Source organism: Homarus americanus, unplaced genomic scaffold (assembly GCF_018991925.1).
Source record: "Homarus americanus isolate GMGI-L3 unplaced genomic scaffold, GMGI_Hamer_2.0 scaffold7626, whole genome shotgun sequence".
In the NCBI taxonomy this organism is placed as follows: domain Eukaryota; kingdom Metazoa; phylum Arthropoda; class Malacostraca; order Decapoda; family Nephropidae; genus Homarus; species Homarus americanus.
Window position 1 is genome coordinate 18,338,961 of NW_024718273.1, and position 23,640 is coordinate 18,362,600.

At 37.8% G+C, this 23,640-nt stretch overlaps 1 protein-coding gene across 1 annotated transcript in view; it reads left to right on the top strand.

Moving 5' to 3' along the window:
• The window catches only part of LOC121859514 (E3 ubiquitin-protein ligase MYCBP2-like), a 162,595-nt gene extending 139,935 nt beyond the window's left edge, over positions 1 to 22,660 (top strand). Inside the window, exons 62-77 of the mRNA XM_042356373.1 lie at positions 3,425 to 3,575; positions 3,909 to 4,133; positions 4,702 to 4,816; positions 5,136 to 5,332; positions 5,716 to 5,889; positions 6,698 to 6,970; positions 7,329 to 7,474; positions 14,291 to 14,531; positions 15,068 to 15,307; positions 16,220 to 16,381; positions 17,866 to 18,075; positions 18,238 to 18,423; positions 18,981 to 19,088; positions 19,276 to 19,485; positions 19,950 to 20,223; positions 21,387 to 22,660. Coding sequence (XP_042212307.1) covers positions 3,425 to 3,575; positions 3,909 to 4,133; positions 4,702 to 4,816; positions 5,136 to 5,332; positions 5,716 to 5,889; positions 6,698 to 6,970; positions 7,329 to 7,474; positions 14,291 to 14,531; positions 15,068 to 15,307; positions 16,220 to 16,381; positions 17,866 to 18,075; positions 18,238 to 18,423; positions 18,981 to 19,088; positions 19,276 to 19,485; positions 19,950 to 20,223; positions 21,387 to 21,502 — 3,028 coding nt within the window. The 3' untranslated portion in view covers positions 21,503 to 22,660. The remainder of the gene's footprint in view (positions 1 to 3,424; positions 3,576 to 3,908; positions 4,134 to 4,701; positions 4,817 to 5,135; positions 5,333 to 5,715; positions 5,890 to 6,697; positions 6,971 to 7,328; positions 7,475 to 14,290; positions 14,532 to 15,067; positions 15,308 to 16,219; positions 16,382 to 17,865; positions 18,076 to 18,237; positions 18,424 to 18,980; positions 19,089 to 19,275; positions 19,486 to 19,949; positions 20,224 to 21,386) is intronic.
• Positions 22,661 to 23,640: the final 980 nt, after the last annotated feature.

Sequence of the window (23,640 nt, forward strand, 5' to 3'; positions counted from 1 at the left end):
CGTTAGTTTGGGGAGAATAAAGGCGTTGTAGATAGTCCTCAGCTCTGGCGTGGGTGTCCCAAGTGACCTAAGTCGTCGTAGCATGTAGAGTCGGTATGAGGCTGCCTTGATTGTGTTGTTTACATGGGCCTTCCAGTCCAGTTTGTGGTCTATGGTAACACCCAGGAGTTTGACAGACTGCACTTACTGGAGAGGATGGGCACCCACTGTGACTGCTGGAGCTTGCACTGGAGTGGTGGCGGTATTGATGTGCATGACTACGGTTTTGGTGTGGTTGATGGTGACCTTGTTCTCCGTAGTCCATGCCTGTAGCCTGTCCAGGGTGCCTTGTAGCGATGAGTACGTAGTCTGGTGCGGTGTTGTCCACTGTAACCCCCACAGTGCAGTCATCCACAAACTTCCACCTGTGAGGAGTGTTCGATAGAGCGTCGTTGATCAGGATGAGGAAGCACAGTGGTCCCATCTTGGTCCCCTGGGGAACACTGCAGGTGAGGTGTTGGAATGTGGAGACAGAACCCTGATACCTCACTGCCTGACGACGTCCACTCAAGAATTCAGTGAGCCATGAGACCAGGTTGGTGGGCAGCCCTAGTGCAATGACCTTGTTGATAACAGTGCAGCGATCAACAAGGTCAAAAGCCTTTCTGAAGTCAACAAGGGCAATGGCCAGTGATGTCTTACGTTTCTGCAGGTTTTTGTGAAGGAAAGCCAGAAAACTAACTAAGCAGTGTGATGTAAAGTAGGTCCTCATATTGCCAAATTGCTGTGGATCAATTGATTGATAGATTCTAGCAAATGGCCACTCAAAAACAAAGTCTTCACAGAGTAGACTGGGTATGGGGGTAATTGCAACTGGCCTGAGTTTGTAAGGGGACTGTGGGATGGAGACCTTGGGGATAGGGGTGACAAATGTGATTTTCCATTCATTAGGGCATTTGCTTTGTCTGAGGGATGCATTAATAATAGAATAGAGGGGGTGGCAAGTTCGACTGCAAACTCCTTGTATATTTTGATTGGGAGGTCAATTGGGATCGTGGAGCATTTGGATTTAAATTTCAGGAGTTTGTTGGCAATTTCAAATGGTTGAACACTGGGAGGGGGAAGGTAAGTAAGCCAGGAGGAGAGTGAGGTCAAGACTGGGTAGGGTATGACATATGGTAGCAAAGTGGTTATTAATTATCTCAGCTGCCTCCTCACTAGGTAAATGTGAGATGAAAGGAAGTGTGGGAGACTGACGGTTAAGACCACAGAGATCTTTTACCTTGGAGTACCACTGACCGATGCCGACCTCCTTGAGGCCGTGCACTTTCCTGGGATAATAAGACTTCTTGGCTGACTTGATTTCCCTGATGACCTGGTTATGTAGACTTTTGTACAGGCGGTTGTTAGTGTAGTATGCCTTGTTGCGTGCTCAATTAGTCTTTTGATACGGGTGTAATCCACGGACACCATTGGGGTGGATCCTCAGTGTCTTGGCTGGAAAGAAGTGGTGTTAGGCTTTGGTGATAGTGTCCAGGTAATTGTCCCACTTGTTCTGTACATCGTCTACCGTGATCACTCCAGTCCAGGGATACCAGGGTATCCATTGTCTGAAACGCCGCATGGCAGCGTCAGGGGTAGGTCGGTAAGTCCTGGTGGCAACTGCCGGTCGTGAGATGGTAGGTGTAGGTGACCACAGTAGAGACATGTGGGGGCTGGAGGGGAAGGTAGTGGTTGCTGAGATCAGTCATGATGAGGACAAGGGTGGCATTCCCATGTGTGGGAAAGTCAACTATTTGTGTAAGGTGGAGGTGTTGGGTGATGTCACTGATGTCAAACTCATTAAAGTCACTGCATATCACTAGTTTAGCACATGGAAATCTGGATCTCAGGGAGTCAGCAGTGTCTATTATATGTGTAATCAGTACGTTGGTGCGCGGGGGGGGGGGTGATAGCAAACGTAAACAATGAGGGAGGCAAGCTGACGGGGGTGGGAGGTGGGAGTGACCTGAACCCACAAGGCTTCTACATCCTCAGGTACATTAACACCTAGGGGTGATGGTTTGAGGTCACTGCGACAGTACAGCACTACACCACCACCTCTCCTGTCCTTTCTAAGGAAGTGAAATAACTCATAGTTTTCTATGGCACAGATCTCAGGAACAATTTGCCACGCCTCGGTAATCGTCACAATACCTGCACCAACTCTCTCACTCTGTGTGCGTGCGCGTGCGTGCGTGCGTGATAATTAAAGGTTTTTTGAAAGAGCATGGCAGCCGGAAGGCTGAAAATATACAATTACATAATCAGGGAATGGTTCTCTTGATTTACAAATGATGTACAAGTAACATAAGTAATACAAATATGATATATAATAATTAGGTGTTGATAATTTTTACAATGGTTGGGACTGGGCTGTTCTTGTAGCAATCAGTTCGTGCTCGTATGGGCTGGATGCGGTTGGGCAGGTGTGTGGCCACGTGGCCAGGACCGTAGCTTGGGGCAATGCAGGTTTGCTCCATCCTTCAGGTTAGGTCAGGTGAAGCCGTGAGGTCAGGTCAGGTCAGGTTAGGTCAGATCCAGCCACAATCAGTATTGCTGTGTTTTTGTGCTTTTCCTTCAAGTTGAAATTGTCACATTTGTTTATCACTTGTGGGTTGATCGTCAATCTTTGCACTGTACTGTTGGTGTGAGGATGTTGATAAATCCAGATGGGAAGGCGGAGATGGGGGAGGGGACGGCCCGACAGACCGGGCTGGCAGCTGTCTCCATGATCAAGAGACCACGGCCTCGTTAGCGGGCAGCGCCAACTACACACGTCCTTACCCTATGAAGGCTGAGGGAAGTGTGTGTGTGCACGTGCCGCGCATTAATAGACTGTTTATTAATAGAGTTGCAGCCGGTGGCTGAAAATATACAAACTTACATTTAATTTAGACATAATGTGTGTGTGACATTCTTAAGTAAAGTATAGTAAGACAAATTTGCATATTATAGTTTAAAAATACTGTACAGTATCATAATTTATTTTTCTGAGAGGTGTTTGGGTAAAGGGGAAGAGCCAGAAATGAAAGATGATCCTGGTATTGTTTTTTTGGGAAGACAGTCTGTAGGTAGGTGGCTTGGAAGCTCTCCCTGTGGCTTGTGACTATAGTAGTAGTCATTTGGAATTTAGTAGAAAATGGTGAATTGGTCTTAGAATCTGAGATGTTGGGTGGTAGTTCTGACAATGTGAATGCTGATTAGGCAGTTACATAAAGAGATCTTTCATTCTGACACTCAAACAAAACACTGAAGAGTGAATAGAACATCTATTATGGTCCAGCTTATACTACAGATGGACAAAGTAAACAAGATAATTTTGTTAACTTGATTTTTTTTACCAAGGTTTGAGTGTGTGTCTAATTACATTATTTTCTTTCTTTTTTCATTTTTACTCCTACAGATGCTGGGGTCTTCGCTTTACTCCGACAGATCATGATTTCCTCCACCAGAGTCACGTGTTCTCTAATATTTCCAAGATCCTTTCTCGGTCAGAAGAGGTGTTAGGTGCTGGAGAGGAGGGAGTTACATCCATGTATGAGAGCCACGGACCAGTGAGTCTAAGATGTAGTATTTGTGTTGACTCTCCCACTCTTGATGGTAATAATGACACTTCCATTCAGGATGATTAATGAACAGGATGTCTCTTTGTAAACCTTTCATAAACAGAAAATTCATAGCCCCAGTAAATAAAGACCTGTTTCTTCATTGACTTGTGTTATGTCATGGGAGGCTGGCAAAGGCAGGCTCTACCAGGCAGAGTTTAACTGATATGGTTCTCACATGTCACTTGTTTCTTTCATTCATTCATAGAATAGAATTACATACCCAATCCTTTTCGTAATAGTCCTACAAAAAGTGTTTAATTCTTTTTCATATATATCCAGGTAACAAGTATGGTGGAGTGCCTGCGTGACCTAATGAGTGAGTGTGAGATCCGGGCCTCAAGCAGGCAAGCAATGGTCCCGTCTCTAACTGACGCTTCTACTGAAACATTCTGGGAGTCGGGTGATGAAGATCGTAACAAGACAAAAGCCCTCACCATCACTTGCTCTCCAACTGTCCGGCCACAAGCTGTATACGTTCATATTGATAATTGTAGAGATCTTGGGGTAAGTTTTCTCTTCATTAATAATATATAATCATTCAACATTATACAGTACAATAGTATATCAATATTCACTCTATCACTTGCCTTAACACTCAAGGTGAGAGTTATGATCATAATGTTCATCATTTTACAGCCATGTTAGGATCATCTTCATGTGTAAGTGTACAGTATTAATATACTCTCCAGAAGGGGATGGATCACTGGATTTATAAAGCTCCATGATATCCATATTAATATAAGTTTTAAGTTTGTTTTCACTTCCTCCTTGTTGTTGATGTAACTACAACATAAGTACACTGTCTGCCACCGAGACTGCCTGAAGTTTACCCCACAGGGAAGAATCTCTTCCATTATTTACAATATTCTTACTGTAGTTAAAGTACAGTGTATGTTATCATTTGTGTACATTTGATGCAATAGTTAATATAATATCAAATTTTCTTGTAATGGAGAAAATATTTAGATATAAGATAAAAAAGATTGAAACATTCCCATCTCTGGTTTTATGTAAGAGTTACTATCCTATCAGAGATGTGTAAAGTAAATTAATTCTCTTTACCACTTTTCAGAACAAAGTGTCAAGTGTAGTATTCAAGTGTGGTGTAGCCAGCGATGATATGTTAACAGCTAGAAAAGTGGACGTAGAAAGCAGATTTACTGGTTGGCTTCATGCTGTTCTTCCATGTAAGAGTGACTCAGAGTCTGTGTTTAACAGTGCAGTAGACGTAACTTTTAGTCGAGCTAGTAAATAATATTTCAGAAATAACTGATTAATTTTAGTATTGCAGTATTTTGATTTGAAGTTAGTTTCACTTACTGTACATTATTGACATGTGTACTCTTGTGTAACTCTGGCCTGCTGGTTACATTAATATTACCAGACCAGATGTGTAACTCATGCCATATTATTAATGTATTAAAATCTTTATAAAGTGCCTGATCTTTTGAGTTACTTAGAATTATCGTCTCTTAAGCAAAAGTTTGTTTGGTATGTTCAACACAGGTGACTTAATCACCAACATGGTGGTTGAAATAAGGGGACCAGACCAGAGCGTTCGTGTGCGACAAGTGAGGGTGCTTGGTAGTGGTGATGGTGAAGGAGTGGGCTCACGGCCTGTACGGCAGCATTCTCCCCTCACCATCCAGCACCGCGCCTGTGAACAAGAAACCCTCAAAGTGTTCAGACTTATTACTGGACAGGTAATGATATTTATAGGGATAATAGTGTTGTACTTTACTACATATTAATACTATATGTCTGTGTGAATATAATGTATCTGGTTTGAACTATCTGTTGATATCCTTTTTTATTTACACTAAAATAGTGAAAATTCAATTAATTGAAAAAGTAATTTTCAAAGAAAGAGTTTAAATACAGTGTAGTATATGTCAGAAGAGTAAAGTACAGTACAGTACAGTATATAAAGAAAAATAAACTAAGAGAGATGGTTTGTAGTAATCATTAGGTAAGAAATCCAGTTAAAAAGGAAGGGTGTACCTAACAGTGTTGAATATTCACTAGATAAAGAAATTATTTATATTAAAGGATAAAATTATAATTGTGTCCCCATTCTTAATTCTAGGTATTTGGGCGCCTCATAATAACTGCAGAAAGTGGAAACAGAGGAGGAGAGGCAGCAGAGGCCAGTGTGGGGAACCTAGAGGCTGGTGAGGAACAGGAACGCAACAATGACCTCCGTGAACATATGGTCGGCATTCTTTTTTCACGATCAAAACTTACTCATCTTCAAAAGCAGGTGGGCAGGAATTGTTTTTATACAAGTTTTTCATGTGTAAGTAGAATATTGTAGGTAAAAAGGTAAAAAAATAAATCATTGTTAGCAGCTGCAGTCCCTTAAGTTCCTTATTGGTAAAAAAAGGGATAGTTTATTGACGGTGGACCATTGTTTGCATGTCACCATTTCAGATGATAACTTGTTAACACTGTCATCAACATAGAGCAAAGGTTTACAGTTAACACTAACGGTCATGTCATTTACATAACACAGGAACAACAATTGTCTTAGGATACTCCCCTGTAGTACTCCACAGGCTGTCAACAAGGGTGTTAACTTAGCATTATTTATTATGACAATTTGTTTCCTAATGTTAGGATAAGACCTAAACCAGCCAACAGATCCAATAACAAGAGCCCACAGTATATATCATGATCCATTGTGTTGAAGACCTTTTCTAAGTCTAGTGTCACCTTTCCTGTGAAATTTCCATAAGCTATTTGAGTCCTGATGTGACCAGTGAGATGGTGTCAGTTGAGTGTGAAGCCTTAGATGTTTGTTCAGAATATTATCATCATGAAGGTATCTTTCTATAAGTACAGTTCACAGGATACTATATGGCCCATAATTACCTGCAGCGAACACGTCAATTTTCTTATAGATAGGTGTTACTCTTACAAACTTACGCTCATCTGACACAATATTGGTACTAATGGAAAATGTGTTTTACAGGGTTTTTTTTATATATTTTTTTGTTATTTTCAGTTCAAAGGAGCTGTCCCTTAAAAACTCAACTGAGATGCTATCAGTACTGTATATATATTTTCAGGTTTGTGCTCATATAGTCCAAGCTATACGTAAGGAGACAGTGAGAGCCCGTGAGGAGTGGGAGGCTGGACTAAACTGTGGAGGGTTAGGCACTCCAGCTACACCTGAAGAAGGTCAAAATAATCCTCCAGATACATATTGCTTTGAAATGCTGTCTATGGTCTTGGCTCTCAGCGGGTCAGCAGTTGGACGAGCTCATTTAGCCCAGCAAGATCGCCTGCTCAGACACCTGCTGTCACTGCTACACACTGGCTCTGCAAGGGTCCAGAGACAGGTTAGGGTTCAGATTAAATTTTCATGTAATGTAAAGAATTTGCATACCTGTATACCTGTGTAGTATTCATGATATTCTTTCCAGCTTATTAGGGTTTTGTAGTGAATTACAGCAGTATTTATAAAATAATTTATAAAATAATTGTCATCATTTTTGGGATGAAACTACAGGAGTAAGAATAATGTACACTGGACCCATGCATACTTGTTATGGACAGATTTTCTTTATTTTTCTTTGTCTTTCTAATGAGATGTAACCATCTTTCAAGTAATCTTGTCAATTCCTCTTATATCTCAAACTCTTGTCTGTTAAGTTAGTACAGCAATTTATATGTACTGTATTAAATCGTTTTCAACAGGTTGTGGCTCTGTTTCGACGGATGTTGGCTGATGTTCCTCCACAGTCTCTCGCCCTCATCCTGGGTGTGGAGGTTCTCCCTGCTCAAGACTATGCCATACTTCATGCTGCCACCAAAGATGAGGACAGTACATTTGATATTCATGTGTAAGTATCCAGTACAGTAAAGCCTCCGATAACAACGGTTTCACCAACAACTTTTCATATTTAAAACCTTAGTTAATTTAGGACCCAATTCAATTTACGTCCTTATTTCATTCTGATTTATGACCAAAATATAAAAAAAATTATATTTTCATATACGTAGGTTTCCTTGAGTGCTCACGTGTACATTGGCGTTCCACTATCAGTCCCACTTATCTTTAATATCAGTGGTTACTTCTACTGTACAGTCGGCCGTTAACATACGCGGGGGTTACGTAACAGAGATACCCGTGGATGTTAAAAATCCGCGTATATATGTTGCCCCCCCCCCAAAAAAACCTGGTCCCCCCATGTCCTTATTTACCGTATATACCTGTGTGTAGTTCAAGTTTTTAAGACCAAATTATTTGGCAAAAAATTGGGGGTCGACCTCTAAACGGGTAATAGTTTCGTTAGGTTGAAAAATACTTACCAGTAACTACCAGTAAACAATGGAAATGGTGCACCAACGCACCACCAGCTGTGAGTGTCGGTACAGTTGCCAGGGCAGACCTCTTGCATCATCATAGCAAGCCCAAAGTAGCCAAATCCATGGTATGGTAGCACAGGACGATGTAAAACAAAGTATTCATTTATTTAAGTTTATTTATAGATACTGTACATAAATTTTTGTTCATTACATTTGAAACATCAATCTTTGTTAATTAAATTTGAAACAAAAGAAAACTACGATACCGTATTTTCATTAACATATTACATCACAAGTATATTTTACCTTAACTGTGACTGAATGAATATACTTATTCTCAGAAATAAATATGGAAATATAATATTTTTGCTGGAATGAAGGACATATTACAGTGGAAAGTGGGATAAAATTGTGACGAAAGCAATGACTTTCTCTTTCTTTCGTTATTCAAAAGATTTTACCGTAGTCGCTTTTCGAATGGTTTTCAGTAAAAAACTGTTGTACTCGTACTGTATTACAATAATATTCTATCCTATCATTAGCCTTATAATCCCACAACTGAAAACCATTCGAAAAGCGATTACGGTAACATCTTTTGAACGAAAGAAAAAGAAAGTCATTGCTTTCGTCACAATTTTATCCCACTTTCCACTGTAATACGTACATCATTTCAGCAAAAATATTACATGTCCATGTTCTCAGAAATAAATGGTAGTTTTGTTGAAACGTAATGTACAATATTTAATATTAAAATGCAAAAATAGCTATAAAAACAATTAATACACCCGTAATGTACTGGCTGGCATCTCCACTCTTCCCTGCTCCCGCGTCCAAGGTCACCACTCCTCCCAACTCGCTCCCTCCGCTCCCTCCTCACCGTCACTACTGCCGACAACGAACACAAATGTTTTGTGAATAACTGCACCTCCACTTCCTATGTACAGTACTGAACTGTACTGTGCTGTGCATTTTTACAAACAATAAACATGGCAAGAAAAACTATTAAAAAAAAAGAGATAAAAATTTCACTTTACTGTACAGTCACTCAATTCCATAACGGGTGGTGAAGTGGTGGCGACGGTGGATTCAGCTGCTTCCTCACTGCCTCCAGTGATTGATGGTGTTAAATCTCTCCTTCGGTGATCAAAGAACATGGTGATGGGGAGTTGTCGTCTCTTTCGTTCATTTCTTCCATGATGTTTTTGTATGGAGCGAAAACGTCATCCATCCCTCGCATGAATTTCAGGGCACGCACCATGGAGGGGTCCATACTATAGGCCAGGTTTTTCAGTGCCTCAATATTCCTGGTCATCTCCCCCAACTTCTCCAACGTTATTTCTTGATGCTCTTCCTCATCCTCTTTCCCTTTCGCTTCCTCTTCCTTGCCTGAGTCTACTAACTCCTGTAGATCCTCCTCGGTCAGCTCAGTATTGTGCTCTTCAATTAGCTCCCTAATCTCGTCCTCTACCATGTCCTGGAAGCCTTCAGCAGCCACTTTTCTTGACAGTGGCAGGGTCTTTCTGAATATTTTCATTAAAATCCTTCAAAATCATTTTCCTTGTTATCGTCTTAAGCACCAAACAGCTCCTCCCAGTCTTCTCCTTGAACAGGGCTAGAGGGTACGTGTTTTTCGAATCGTTTTCAATTAAAAAAATGTTACAGCACATGTATATTTTACCTAAACTGTGCCTGAATGAATATATTCTCAGAAATAAATAGTAGTTTTGCTGAAACGTGATGTATTTCAATGTAAAATAGGATAAAATACAAGACGAAAACAAACGACTTTACCTAACCTTCGAATGTTCAAGAGATGTTACTCGTTTTTTTAATAGTTTTCGGTTAAAATACTGTTATATTACAATGATATTATATTCATACTGTGCTTGATATACTACATTCACGGAAATGTAATATTTTTGCTGAAATGACGTACGTATTACAGTGGAAAGTGGGATAAAATCGTGACGAAAACAATGACTTTCGCTTTCTTTCGTTCAAAAGATGTTACCGTAATCGCTTTTCGAATGGTTTTCAGTTAAAAAAACTGTTGCATCACAAGTGAATTAGGATAGAATATTATTGTAATACAACAGTTTTTTAACTGAAAACCATTCGAAAAGCGATTACGGTAACATCTTTTGAACGAAAGAAAGCGAGTCATTGCTTTCGTCACTTTCCACTATAATACGTACGTCATTTCAGCAAAATATTACATTTCCATATTCTCGGAAATAAATAGTAGTTTTGCTGAAACGTAATGCATTGCAATGTAAATTAGGATAAACTACATGAAAACAAAAGACTTTACCTAACCTCCCGATGTTCAAGATATGTTACTCGTTTTTTTAGTAGTTTTTGGTTAAAATACTCTTATATTAGTGATATTCTATTCATACTGTGCTTGATATAATACATTCACGGAAATGTAATATTTTTGCAACTACAATGCTGATGTCAACACAAGTGTGGTTACAGCGAGACTGACTGAGTGAGGGAGAGCTATGCGTGTGTGTGTGAGGTTGCGGGAGCGGGCGGTGTCCCGTGTTCGGTGCCGCGCGCGAGTTGAATGGCGCGCAATTTCAATGTACTTCAATTACTTCAATGTACAGACTATTCCTCCGGCGGGGCAATCCGCGTATTTGCAAATCCGTGTATTATAAACCCGCGTATGTTAAGGGCCGACTGTACAGTACATTAAATAACATTAATTAAAACATAAATATTTTTTACAATAATTTTACTACAGCAACAACCAGGGACTTATTTTCTTCAGTTTCAAGTGAATATCTGACATTATGGGTGTAAACACTGACAACAATGCCGTCTCATATCCTCTTGTGTGTTTTAATATTAATCCGAATTATTAATGAATTGTATTGTTCATTTTGCACATAAAAATATTAATTCAACCAAATACATATTCAATAATAAACAATAATGAATCTTTTGTACATACTCGTATTCTTAAAAAGATCAATGACTCGGCATCCTTAAATGAGCACGTATATGTTGGCATTCCCAATCCATCTCTTTTTTTTCTTTACCATTAGTGGTTAGCTACTTCTATTGTTCCATTTATTAACATTAAATAACGATACTTAAAACATATTTATTCATTTTTTTTTACATTAATTTTACAACAGCTGCAACCAGGGTCTTATTTTCTTCATTTTCTCTTGTAGAACTATCGTCCCGGACTCCCGGCTGTAAACACAAACGAAAACAATGGCGTCCCATCTCCTCTTGTGTGACCATATTATAATTCATTTATACAGTAATACCCCGCTTAACGCGGTTATCGCTTAGCGCGATTTCACATATATGCGGTGCCTCTGGTGCCGCCGAACTTTCACTTAACACTGGTTTTTTCCACGTATACGCGCAGAGTGTCCGGCTCGAGACGCTATTTTAAAATTCGCCCCACCCCCACCAGCCTGCCTGCCTGTTTTAGCTCATAAAATTCATACAAATTACCCGGCCAGAATATAATTTACATTGCTGGAATTCTTACAATATGATGATCATTTTGAATATAAACATCATAGATTTTGCATTAGACATACAAATTTTAGATATAATGTTTACTCTGAGTAAATATGTTATTTTTTGTGCAAAATATATGACATTTGTATTCAAAATATTCCTGGTCTTACAAGGAATCCAGCAATGTCAATTATATTATCCTAACTTTAGTTTGAGGTATTATTTATTACTAAAAAGGTAAATATTCTGGTTTTCCCACACATCTGGTAGGGAGGGTTGGTGGGGGATGGGGGGGAGGGAGGGATCGACCGACCATCTGTTACGGTGTGAAGAATATTTTTTTTCTATTATTAACTGAAGATATTTGTTTTAGCTCATAAAATTCATACAAATTACCCGGTCAGAATATAATTTACATTGCTGGAATTCTTACAATTTGATGATCATTTTGAATATAAACATCATAGATTTTGCATTAGACATACAAATTTTAGATATAATGTTTACTCTGAGTAAATATGTTATCTTTTGTGCAAAATATGACATTTATATTCAAAATATTCCTGGTCTTACAAGGAATCCAGCAATGTCAGTTATATTATCCTAACTTTAATCTGAGGTATTATTTAATACTAAATGTTAAAATTTAGTCTTTTCACCCAACATCTCTTGAAGGGAGGATTGGTGGGGGGTGGGGAGGAGGGTTGGGACGGACCGACCACCTGGCGTGGTTGGAAGAGGGGGGGAGGCAAGGTTGGGTACTTTGTTTGACAGATAGTGTCATGAAGAATATTTTTTTTTTTATTAATTGAAGATATTTGTTTTAGCTCATAAAATTCATACAAATTACCCAACCAGAATATAATTTACATTGCTGGAATTCTTACAATTTGATGATCATTTTGAATATAAACATCATAGATTTTGCATTAGACATACAAATTTTAGATATAATGTTTACTCTGAGTAAATATGTTATCTTTTGTGCAAAATATATGACATTTATATTCAAAATATTCCTAGTCTTACAAGGAATCCAGCAATGTCACTTATATTATCCTAACTTTAGTTTGAGGTATTATTTATTAAAATTTAGTGGTTTCCCCCCCAAAATTTCTCAGAGAGGGAAGAGCCAGGAGTGTAGTGTGAGAAGAGGGGGAGGGAGTTGAGTCCATTATTTGAATGGACATTAACTTGGCGACTGTATTTCTCTATTTCTCTTAAGTATTAATTGTGTGCATGTACCATCATAAAATTAAGATGTTATTTTTACTAGAACATAGGTATTGTGTTGGAAAAAGTGGAGTTTGGGGGTCCGGCCAGTCTCTATTGGAATTACAGTAGTCCCATATGTTCTGTTGTTCACTTAACACGGTACCCTGTGGGTTCAATTGACGTTAGGGTACTACTGTATTGTATAAGGTGCATTCAGAAACAGTACTTAAAGAATTTAGTTTGCAATTTTCATTAATTGTATTATTTTGGGGAGAAAAGAGGGTAAAAAGCCACACAAAAGATATGAAAAGGTCACACTAGGGAACGCATCTCATTATTATTGCTTTATTTTAATGGTAATTAATGATTCACGATACGATGATTCACCTTACACTGCAATATTGGAGGACACATTACCGTCGTTATTCGAGGCTTTACTGTACAGTGGTCCCTCGGTTAACGAGCACAATCCGTTCCAGCAGGTTGCTCGTTAACCGAAACCATTGTTTCAATGGGTTTTTGGGTAATTGGTTCCAGCTCACCGAAAATTGCCTAAATTCGACAAAAAAGGTAGAAAAGTACACTTACTTTGAGGTGTGTATGTAGAAGGCTCCTGGATGATGATGGGAATTAGAATGGGGGTGGAGGAGAAAGAAGAAGAGAAGGCATTGGGGTGGAAGAGAAGTCACCCCATGGCGCCATTTCACCCATAAAATTTTAGCTCTCTTGGTGTAATTCAAGATTATTTTCTTGAAATCAACACTGCACTGCATTATATATTGTCAATATGTAAAATATATTTCAAAATGACCAATAATTTGCTTGGAAACACAGAAAAAAAGCGTTTAGTTGAAGAGAGTCTCAAGCAAGATGTTACCTCCACTGAAAACAGAGAGAGACTAACGCCTGTCTGGTGTGTTAACAGGCTGGATGGCACGCCAGAAACTAGTTTCTTTACCTTCAATTATGTTCAGTAATTGTTAAAATGACTAAAAAAGTTAATATTAAACTTTTAAAATTATTGAATAGTATAAACTTCTTGATATTTACTAAAATAGTAAGGAATTTAAGCCCTAAAACCGATTACTGTATTGGCGGACTAATACTACAGTTGGTGGACCGCCAAATGCAAGTGAAAACATGTTGAAGTCGGCTCGTAAAAAACTCGTTAATCGAGGGATTGCTCGTTAACCGAAGTTAAGAATCTTATGGAAGGTAAATCGTTAACCGAGGCGCTCGTTAACCGAGGGACCACTGTACATATATTTGAATTACAGTACATAGAAAGTTTATAACTCTTTAACATTAAGTGACTGATAGATCATAACTGTTTGTGCCACTAGTTTGTTACTTAACATTATCCTCTTCATTACCAATCAGTCTGTTAGCCACTTGGGCAGATGGTCAAGTTTGTTATACACTGTTGGCAAGTACTAGGCATGCATTAGCTAAAGAATAGACTACAGAATAGCTTGAGCACTACCTCCAGCAGTGATCATGCCACTCAATACAGTACAAAGTATTGTGATTCCACTCTTAATGTCCAAAATTTTTGTTTGGTTCTTCATAGGTTATACTAGAAAGTACTTTCAAGTTCTTTTCAAATTTTTCTTTCTAGGTAACCAATAATCTCTACTCATAATTTCCAGACAAGGCATTCTTGATGTGTTCCTGGCTGTGATTGCCAAGGCACTGACTGTTCAACTGAAGACAAAGGGAAGTGAGGGAGGTAAATCGGTGGTGTCCCAAGGCAAGGGTGGAGTGACATCTGTGACCCTCGCCACAACCATGCCAACACCTACTGCCAACTCCCAGCGCTGGTGGCTCCAGGGTTCAGCAACACAGAAACAGGCTGACCTAATTATCAGCTTAATTCGGGACATGACGATAGTGAATATGAATTAGTTCTGGTTATTTTAATTATAATGATATATATTATCAGATATGAATAATGTTATTCATTTTAAATTGTATACTGTACTTGTATTTATTAATTTCATATCTTACTGTAGTGAAGTTAACTTAATTTTTTTTTAGTACAAAGGGTCCTCGTAATTCGAGTGATCTATATCCGTGGTTTCTTATTTATGAGGCCAAATTATTGCTGAACTGTATGTAAAAAGTAACTGCATTTATGAGGATTATAAGGAATAATATTCGCTATACTGCCGCACGTCACCCAACCCCCACTTTAAGTGGTGATTTTCTGGTCCCTGTGCCATAAAGTTGACTTTTATACATTACAATAAAGAATAACATCCTGCAGATCCCAGTAGGTCCAAGTGTCATACCCGGGTCCCATGGTTTGTGATAGCACTTTTTCACTTTCTTTTTTATTCCAATAAGAAAAGATGTAGTTCTTGTCTTTTAACTAGACACCTTACAATTTGGGTGAACATTTTACATGATGTTTTTAAATTCAACAGGGCAAGCTGTCAGACACGTGGGCTAAAGTAAGTAAAGCAGCAGTAGCAGAGAACATCATAAACTTGACTCGTTTGAACGAAAGTGACCGGTCCTGCGCTGCTTCTTGTCTCGCAACACCCACTCTCTGGTTAGCTCTGGCGTCACTGTGTGTTCTTCACCCTGATCACGTCGATGCTCTGTCTTCACAACACTGGCAGGCAACGACATCTTCTGGTGATCCTCACAATCCTGAACCAAGGGTGAGTTTCCTCATTCTGTTAATTAAAGAGAGTACTGTAACTGATTCATTCGAAAGATTTATGGAACATTTCAATAAAAAAAAAAAATGTTAGTAAATAAGGTGACTGGAAATAATACAGTGGTCATCTGATTGATCACAAGAATAAGTACCAAAGAAGTGGTCCTTATAGATTAATTTATTAAGGATCAGAGTCAATTTTAAATGGAAAATCTCGGGTAATACATGGAAGTGTATACTGTATTGATTTTTGGATAAGTTGCCATCACAATACCGGCAGCTGTTTGCGTGGTTCATGTCTCAGTGTGGAGAGTGGCTGTGTGATATTTACTATGTTTTGGTATTCAACCTGTGATCAGGAGCCTCATTCAGCTCAGTTAATTTGATTCTCTCTTCTAACAAATTTGATTTTCTTTGCTTTTTGGTCACAGAAGTATTCTTGTCAATTAACATTTGCTTTGGCGGTAAATCATAAAAGAACAACAATGTTAAATGAGTCAATACAGGCTGTGTGTTAACTGAGGAACAGCTGCCCCTGTGTTAGTTGTAGAAATATAAGATTAACATTTATGAGCTGTAAAAACCTTTATTTATTTATGCAAGAATCTGGGGTCAAGAAATGCATCCCTAGTATTTTCATTAGAAGTTAACTGATGGGGAATAATTCATATAAGAACTGAACTGAACCTTGAGCTCCACTGTGCTGTATACAGATATATAGTGTGCACTGTATTGTAAGAGTAGTACAGATATATAGTGTATACAGTACTGTATTTTGAGAGTAGATGTTTCATAAAGTGGCTTTTTTTTTTTTAGAAATTTTATTGTGTTTGTTAATTGGGTTATTGGGTCATCTATATGATAAATTAATATTCCTTTATTCAACTTAATAAATTTCCTCCAAACACAATAGCCAACTTGTGAGAACCACGATGATGGGGAGACCCTGGCGATGATTCTCTGTGAAGAGTGTGGCAGCAACCTGTGTGGTGAATGTGATCGAATCCTTCACTTACATCGCCGTACTCGTCACCATCATCGTACAGTCTTCAGACAAGAACAGGAGGCTATTAAGGTATGAAAATTCTTTCAGATTTATAATACATAATATTTTAGCTAAAAAGAGGACACGAATGAGATATATATTGCAAGAGATTCTTTACAAAGAAAATTGGTTATATTATACTGCATGTAAAACAAAACCAGGTGGAAATAAGGAAATGAATACTTGCAGAGCTGTTCTAGCTTATCACTGTTAAACCTATTTTTAATTTTATCGATGTTAAAAGCCCAGGTTCATTGATAAGATTCCAGCATGCTGGACACCCCATGGCAGAGGCTGTCACCACCACAGGGCATAAGCAATATAATGACAATATTGAAGTGAATGATATGGTGACAGCCTGTATGTCTAGCAAAGATGTTTAGTTGTGATTTAGACTCAATAGTCACTTTAAAAATTCCATAGCCATAATGGTGGGTTTTATTCTCATGACTAACTGGTAACTTAACCAGCCTCCATGGTCAGTAGCTTCTTGATGGAACATTTTGTGGAGATAAATTTCTTCTCACTTTATTATATCACAGTGGGGTGCTGGTGGTAGAGTGGTACTGCTCTTGCCTTCGCAAGCGAGATGTCACGGGTTCGATTCCCGGGCCGGTGGAAGTTGTTTGGACATACTTCCTAGGCCCCATTAGTCCCTGTTCACCTAGCAGTAAAGTAGGTACCTGGTGTAAGTCGAAAGTTGCGAATTCGTATTCAGGGACAAGTTGTTGGAGCTTCCAATAACTTGATGACATAAACCACTGACTCTTCAGGCTTCTATGCCCTTGACTCTTCAGGCTTCTATGCCCTTAACTCATGAGACATAAAGGCAAGCATGAACTTAGCATGCTTCCTTGTTGGGCACTGTAAACGCTTCTGCGCTTCACCTTACACAAGGATGTAGGGGAGTGCAAAAAAAAAAAAATAATAATAATTATATCACAGTGTATATTACAGTGCTGACATGTTAAAAGAAAGGACCGTCTCTCTCCATGCCAGTAATTTCTGTTGTTTCACTGTAACTCTTGATGACAGTCAAGTAGTGAGACTAACTTATGTTAAGGATCTTAGTATAACTATATGTGTTAGTAGCTCAGTCTGTCATTTGTAAGAAACATTACCACCTCAGGGCTGAGTTACATAAAGTTAGCACAAATTGTCATGTTGTCACAAATTTACAAACACATACTGTAGTGAGTTGAGACTGAGAGACTCATAAAATATTTACCTGTAGGAGATCTTATGTACTTTTAACTTTTTAAGATTATAAAACTGGGAGACTTTAGGTAAGATGCACTATATTCAACCACCTGTCTGTGGAAAGATTTATTGATTATTTCTTGATTACATCAAGAACATTGCTGTGCCCCCATATCAGTGGCAGACTCTGTCATTGGGTGTTACCTATGTTAGGAATCTATCGTTAAATAATGTGTATACTGTATATTGAAACAAAAAGTAATTGTGTAATTCATAAAACTTCTTCAACAACACAATGTTTTATCAACTGCAAGGTGGACCTTCATGAGGGATGTGGCCGGACCAAGTTGTTCTGGCTGCTGGCTTTGGCAGATTCTACCACATTAAAAGCCATGTTGGAGCTTCGGGGAGAGAACCAGCGATCTCGGGGGTCTGTGGCTGCATCAACATGTCGCTTTTGTGGCGCTCCAGCCCAGCCTTCTCTTCTCTCTCCTGCACCAGTGTGTCAAGACCAAGACTGTCAAGTGAGTTAATTTGGTTTATTTATTATTATATGGCTCAGAGTAATATCTGTTCATGTCTTTGACTAGCTATAACTAAATATTTATTTTTCTTGTTCATCCTCACCAGAGAGAAAGTGAGAGGTAGAGAGTGAGCAAGAGATGTAATTTTTCTGTCTTTATCAGGACTACAGTCGTGAAGCGTGCGTTCGTACTCATGATTGTGGTCACCTGTGTGGAGGCCTGAAAGGGGAGTCTTCATGTCTGCCTTGCTTACATGGCTGCTCCAGTACACCTTCACTCAAACAGGATGCTGATGACATGTGTATGATTTGTTTTTCTGAAGCATTGTCTGCTGCTCCTGCCATCCAGGTAAATACACTCCAAAATATGTTATTGAAATATGCTATAGCCCAATGATATAATTTTCAGGTGTGTGAGATGCTTCCTGCTCTTATGGACTCTGTTAACCATATAAAAGTCACAGGACCAAACCTTTATATCTACTGTATACAGCTCCTCCCTGACTTACGACAGGGTTAGGGACCCAAATCCAGGTCATAAGTCGAAATAGTCGTCAGTCGAAAATGCTTAAATAATACATAGAAAATTTAAAATGGGTGTCTCTTTTTCTTCTCAGCACCACAAAACTCTTACTTTTAAGCTTGTCAGCCATTTTAAAGGGAATTACAAATTAAAATTTTGTCTGTGTACTGAAGTTGGGACTCAAAAATACATATTTTGACAAAATTTTGGTACGACTGAGGCAGGTCGTAAGTTGAGTAGGTCGTAAGTCGGGGAGGAGCTGTACAGCCATTCTCTCTGCACTCTGTACCACCTAAGTTCTTCACTTATTTAATGGACCACAACGTTTGTACAATATTACTTCATTTCCTCAATATAATTTTTATTTTATTTTTATATTACAGCTGGAGTGTGGCCATGTGTTCCATGCTCACTGCTGCCGCACAGTGTTGGCCAGACGTTGGCCTGGACCTCGCATTACCTTCACATTTTCCCTCTGTCCTATATGCAAGGTTGGTTAACTCAAAACTAATTAAATGTTTATCTTATATCCTTGCAGGTAAGAATATTGATAAAAAAACAGGAGAATATGATCACTTGTTACTTAATACTGTATAGTATAGTAATTATAATAAGCTACATTAGTAAAAAAAAAATTTTTTAACATTTCTACTGCTGAAAGAGAATTTTCATTTTCAGGTTCGTGTGACCCACGGAGTCCTTGCAGAATTACTTATCCCAATCTCAGTACTGTTTGAAGATGTTCGACGCAAGGCTTTGATGCGCCTGGAGTACGAGGGCCTCCACCGGGCAGAAGCAATATCTACCCCTGGTGCACGCTACTACAACAACCCCGCATCCTATGCCATGGATCGTTACGCTTACTATGTGTGTTTCAAGTGTAATAAGGTAATATGCCGATGCTTATATTTATTTACAGATTGATATGTAAACTATTATTTTCCTGTCCTCACAGTTCAGTTGTCTGCTCATGCTCGATAGTTACTGTATCCTTAATTTCTATGATGAATAAAACTTCAAGTTAGTTAACATCAATATCTTACCACAGTTAATTAAATAAGTGATGCAAACTTCTCAAGATATGTTGTATTATGACCTTATTCACCCCCTTAACAACTCACATGTTATAGCATAAACTTTAAGACCAAGAACCCAGATAAACTATTAAGCAAGTATTATAGCTTCATACTGAGGTAGTTTCTTATAGTTTCTCTGAGGGATTGTCACACAATATGAATTTGCCTGGAGAACATATCCAAGCTTACAGTACAGTAGTGTGATTGGGCTAGAGGCTAAGGTTTAATGTATCCCGTGATGTGAAGTTACTAATTACATTATTATTGGCACAACAGGCATATTATGGTGGTGAAGCTCGCTGTGATGTAGAAGCCGGCCTAGGTGATGAATATGATCCCAGGGAACTAGTGTGTGGAGCGTGCTCTGATGTATCTCGTGCACAGATGTGCCCAAAGCACGGCACAGATTTCCTTGAATACAAGTGTCGCTACTGCTGCTCAGTGGCAGTTTTCTTCTGCTTTGGTACCACACATTTTTGTAATGCTTGTCATGATGACTTCCAGAGAGTTACAAACATACCCAAAGCTGAGTTACCTCACTGTCCTGCAGGTATGTAAAATAGTTTTAATGAGTTATTGAATTTGTTCACAAGAAACCTACAAGCTAATAAGATATATAAATATAAATCATGCATATTTAAAATACTTGATGTAAGAACTTTTACAAAATCTTTAGCCTTTATCTAAGGATTATTTTTATAATTTTTTTATTTAAGAAATAAAAATAAAGTATAATATTCATCTCCAGAGACTTTTGTAAAGAGACTAATTTATATGAAATTTTCAAATGCAATTAACCAATCTCATTGCATTCTTAGCTGTGTTAGCCCCTCACAGATCATTCTCTGATGGCTCTTTGCTTACAAATGAAAGATCATAGTGTTTAATCCCATTTCATGACTAAGTGAAAGATACAAGTGACCTTAAATCCTCTCCTCTTCCTTGGTAGGGTATTTTATCCTGAATCAACTGGATGAGAAAGGCTACTTATGGTAGAACATTATTTGGCCACTTAGTCAGCTAAGTGTACACTCGATAAAAAAGTATCAACCACCCTGCCGTGTGTAACTATGAAACATTGTGCAAAGACTGTGAACGTATGACAGTGGTTACCAGTGTCAGCTAGTAGGCAGCTACCAAACAGGGAGGTACTACCGCCTGGGAAGATATTGGAAGCATAATGTTTTGTCTAATGGTAGACCCTGCTGCCATATGTGACCAAGTCCCAGGTTGATGATCTGACTTTCTGCCTCATTTACACACAATTGCAGGATCTCAATTGTTTCTCTTACTTTGACAACATAACATACATATATTGTTTCTCACTCTTGATAATTTTTTTCATTTTTGTATTTCTCTATGGTTATTCATTATTATTATTATTATTATTATTATTATTATTATTATTATTATTATTATTATTATTATTATTATTATTATTATTATTATTATTACCCCCCAGGCCCCGATGTGGGTCAGTGACCTGTGCCTGGGAGGACTAATCCCCGTAAAAAAAATAAATAAGTAAATAAAAATTAAAATTAATTTTCTACTCTACCGACCTCGGGGTGGTTGATACTGTACCTATTTTATTGACTGTACCTGCCATTAAATTAAACTATCTCTGAAGAGCACAGACTGGTTAGACTATCTCATAGGTCATAAAATTTAATTTAATTTTTCAAATTTTCACTATTTCTGTGTTCTGACCAGGTCCCCGAGCTCAGCAGCTGGAGGGTGAGGAGTGCCCCCTTCATGTCCAGCATCCACCCACTGGGGAAGAATTTGCTCTTGGCTGTGGAGTTTGTCGGAATGCTCACACATTCTAATTTACCTCAGAATTGACTTGCGCTTTATTGTAATTTTATGTACTATTTTAGAATGCACAGTGCCCCTGTCCTATGCTTATACTGGTTACTGCATTGTTTAAGCATTAGTGAATTATTCATTTTAAGGCTTGGCAAATATTAATTTTGCAACAGTGTAGGAAGACAGTGAAATATACTGTATATATATATATATATATATATATAGCTTTTAAACTATTTTGGTAATATAAATTTTACATTTTATATTCTTGTATTCTTTTGGAGGTATTTTTGCAAGTCACGTTGTATTAAGCAGGAACTGGCATTAAAGATGAGTTGTACTTAATTTAACAAATGTTATACAGTGTCATCATAACAATTCCAACATGATATTTTGAATTATTGATCCACAAGAGTTTTAAATGGTGTACATAGTTATTAAACTCTCTATACTGCTCAATATTTAATAAGATGAGATGAATTTTTATTTGAATGGTTTTACACATTTCCTATAAAAATGATGCATATTTTCTTCAGTTCCTTAAGCATTTCAGATTTATTTTTTCAGTGATAACTTTTCATAGTATTTTATTGGCATAATTTTATAATTAATAATAATAAGTTTACCATTTTCTAACAAATAATAAAATACACAAATTTCACCCTGTATGTACTGTAGATATTATAGTGCAGTATACAGTGTTGTGTTGCCTCCAGGAGAGCCACCTTGTGGTAATAATTTACTTTACCGACTCAACATGACAACTGTACTTTAATATTTTTGTTCAAAGTTTATTCCAAGCTAATTATGATGAATTTGTTGTCAAAAATTAAAAAACTGATATTTCACAGTACAGTACATCCCTTATAAAACACAAGTCAAGGAAGTGTTCCTGAGTGTCACTTAAGTCTGGTTCAAGTGTTGTAGGAAGTACAATTCTGTACATGAATTAGGACATACTAGCGATCATGTATTGCTTTAAAATATATTATAACTTAAGTACAGTAGGTAGATTTATAGAAAGGATTTTATTCATAAAAAGTTCACATTGAATCATCATGTACATAGACAGTGCAGGTAGAAAGTGTACAGTATTTAGTGCAGGCATACAGTCAGTTCTGCTACAACGCGATAGTTGTGTTCTTGTAAAATATCGTGTTATAGAAAATTGCGTAATAGAAATAACAGGGCTTATGGAGAAAATAGGGTTAGGTGCAGATTACTACTTGAAATCGAAAAAAAATTTGTAGTTAGCCTAACACAAAGGATAGCACAGTCTAAATAAATGTTACATTCATATCTAATCATGAAATCATACAGTAAATGTAACACTTTACCTTGAAAAAATATGAATATAGCTTGAAGGGGGAGAGTAGGGTGATTTTGAGGTTGATAACATTTAGCTTCTCGTCAAGTGTTATATCCTTTCTTTTACGATCATCACCGGGAATTCGATCACCAGAACGCTTCTTGGAGATATTCTTCTTTACCATATTCACAGTTAATACCACAAAATTGGAGAAATAGTAAGCAAAAATCGCGTTACAGCAAACAAGCGTTCGCGTTATACAAATATCGTTCCTCTATTCATAAATCGCGTTAGAGCCAATTCGCGTTATCAAAACACGCGTTATAGCAGAACTCACTGTACAAACTTTACCTATTTTATTCGGATTAAAGACTTTATCCATATTTTTTATTACTATATATAATTATTATACTGTATATAAATCCAATTTTTTTTTTAAATATTAAGCTTTTAAAAGCTGTTGGATTAAAACTTTCTCTTCTCTACAAAGTTATTTGATTATTTGATTCATCAAACTTGTTACCTGTATTTTAAATTCAATAAGTGGGGCAAAAATTACTTTTTTAAAAAGAAATGGCAAACAGGTCTTGGCCTCCACACCTTCAGTATTTTAGTGAATGTGACAGAACATAACAACCATGTGTGATGCTAGCAAGAAAAAACTATTGTATCCTCAAGTTTAGCAGCACAGTACAATACTACCGTACTGTAGTCAGTAGTTCAACCCTGCTGATTTCACAATTCTGGAATGGTTTTAATTTACAAACTACTGTAAGCCCACAAAGTTATTGTATATATTATTTTCCTTAAACCTTCATCAGCCTTTTACTGAAGTTGTTTCAAATGTTC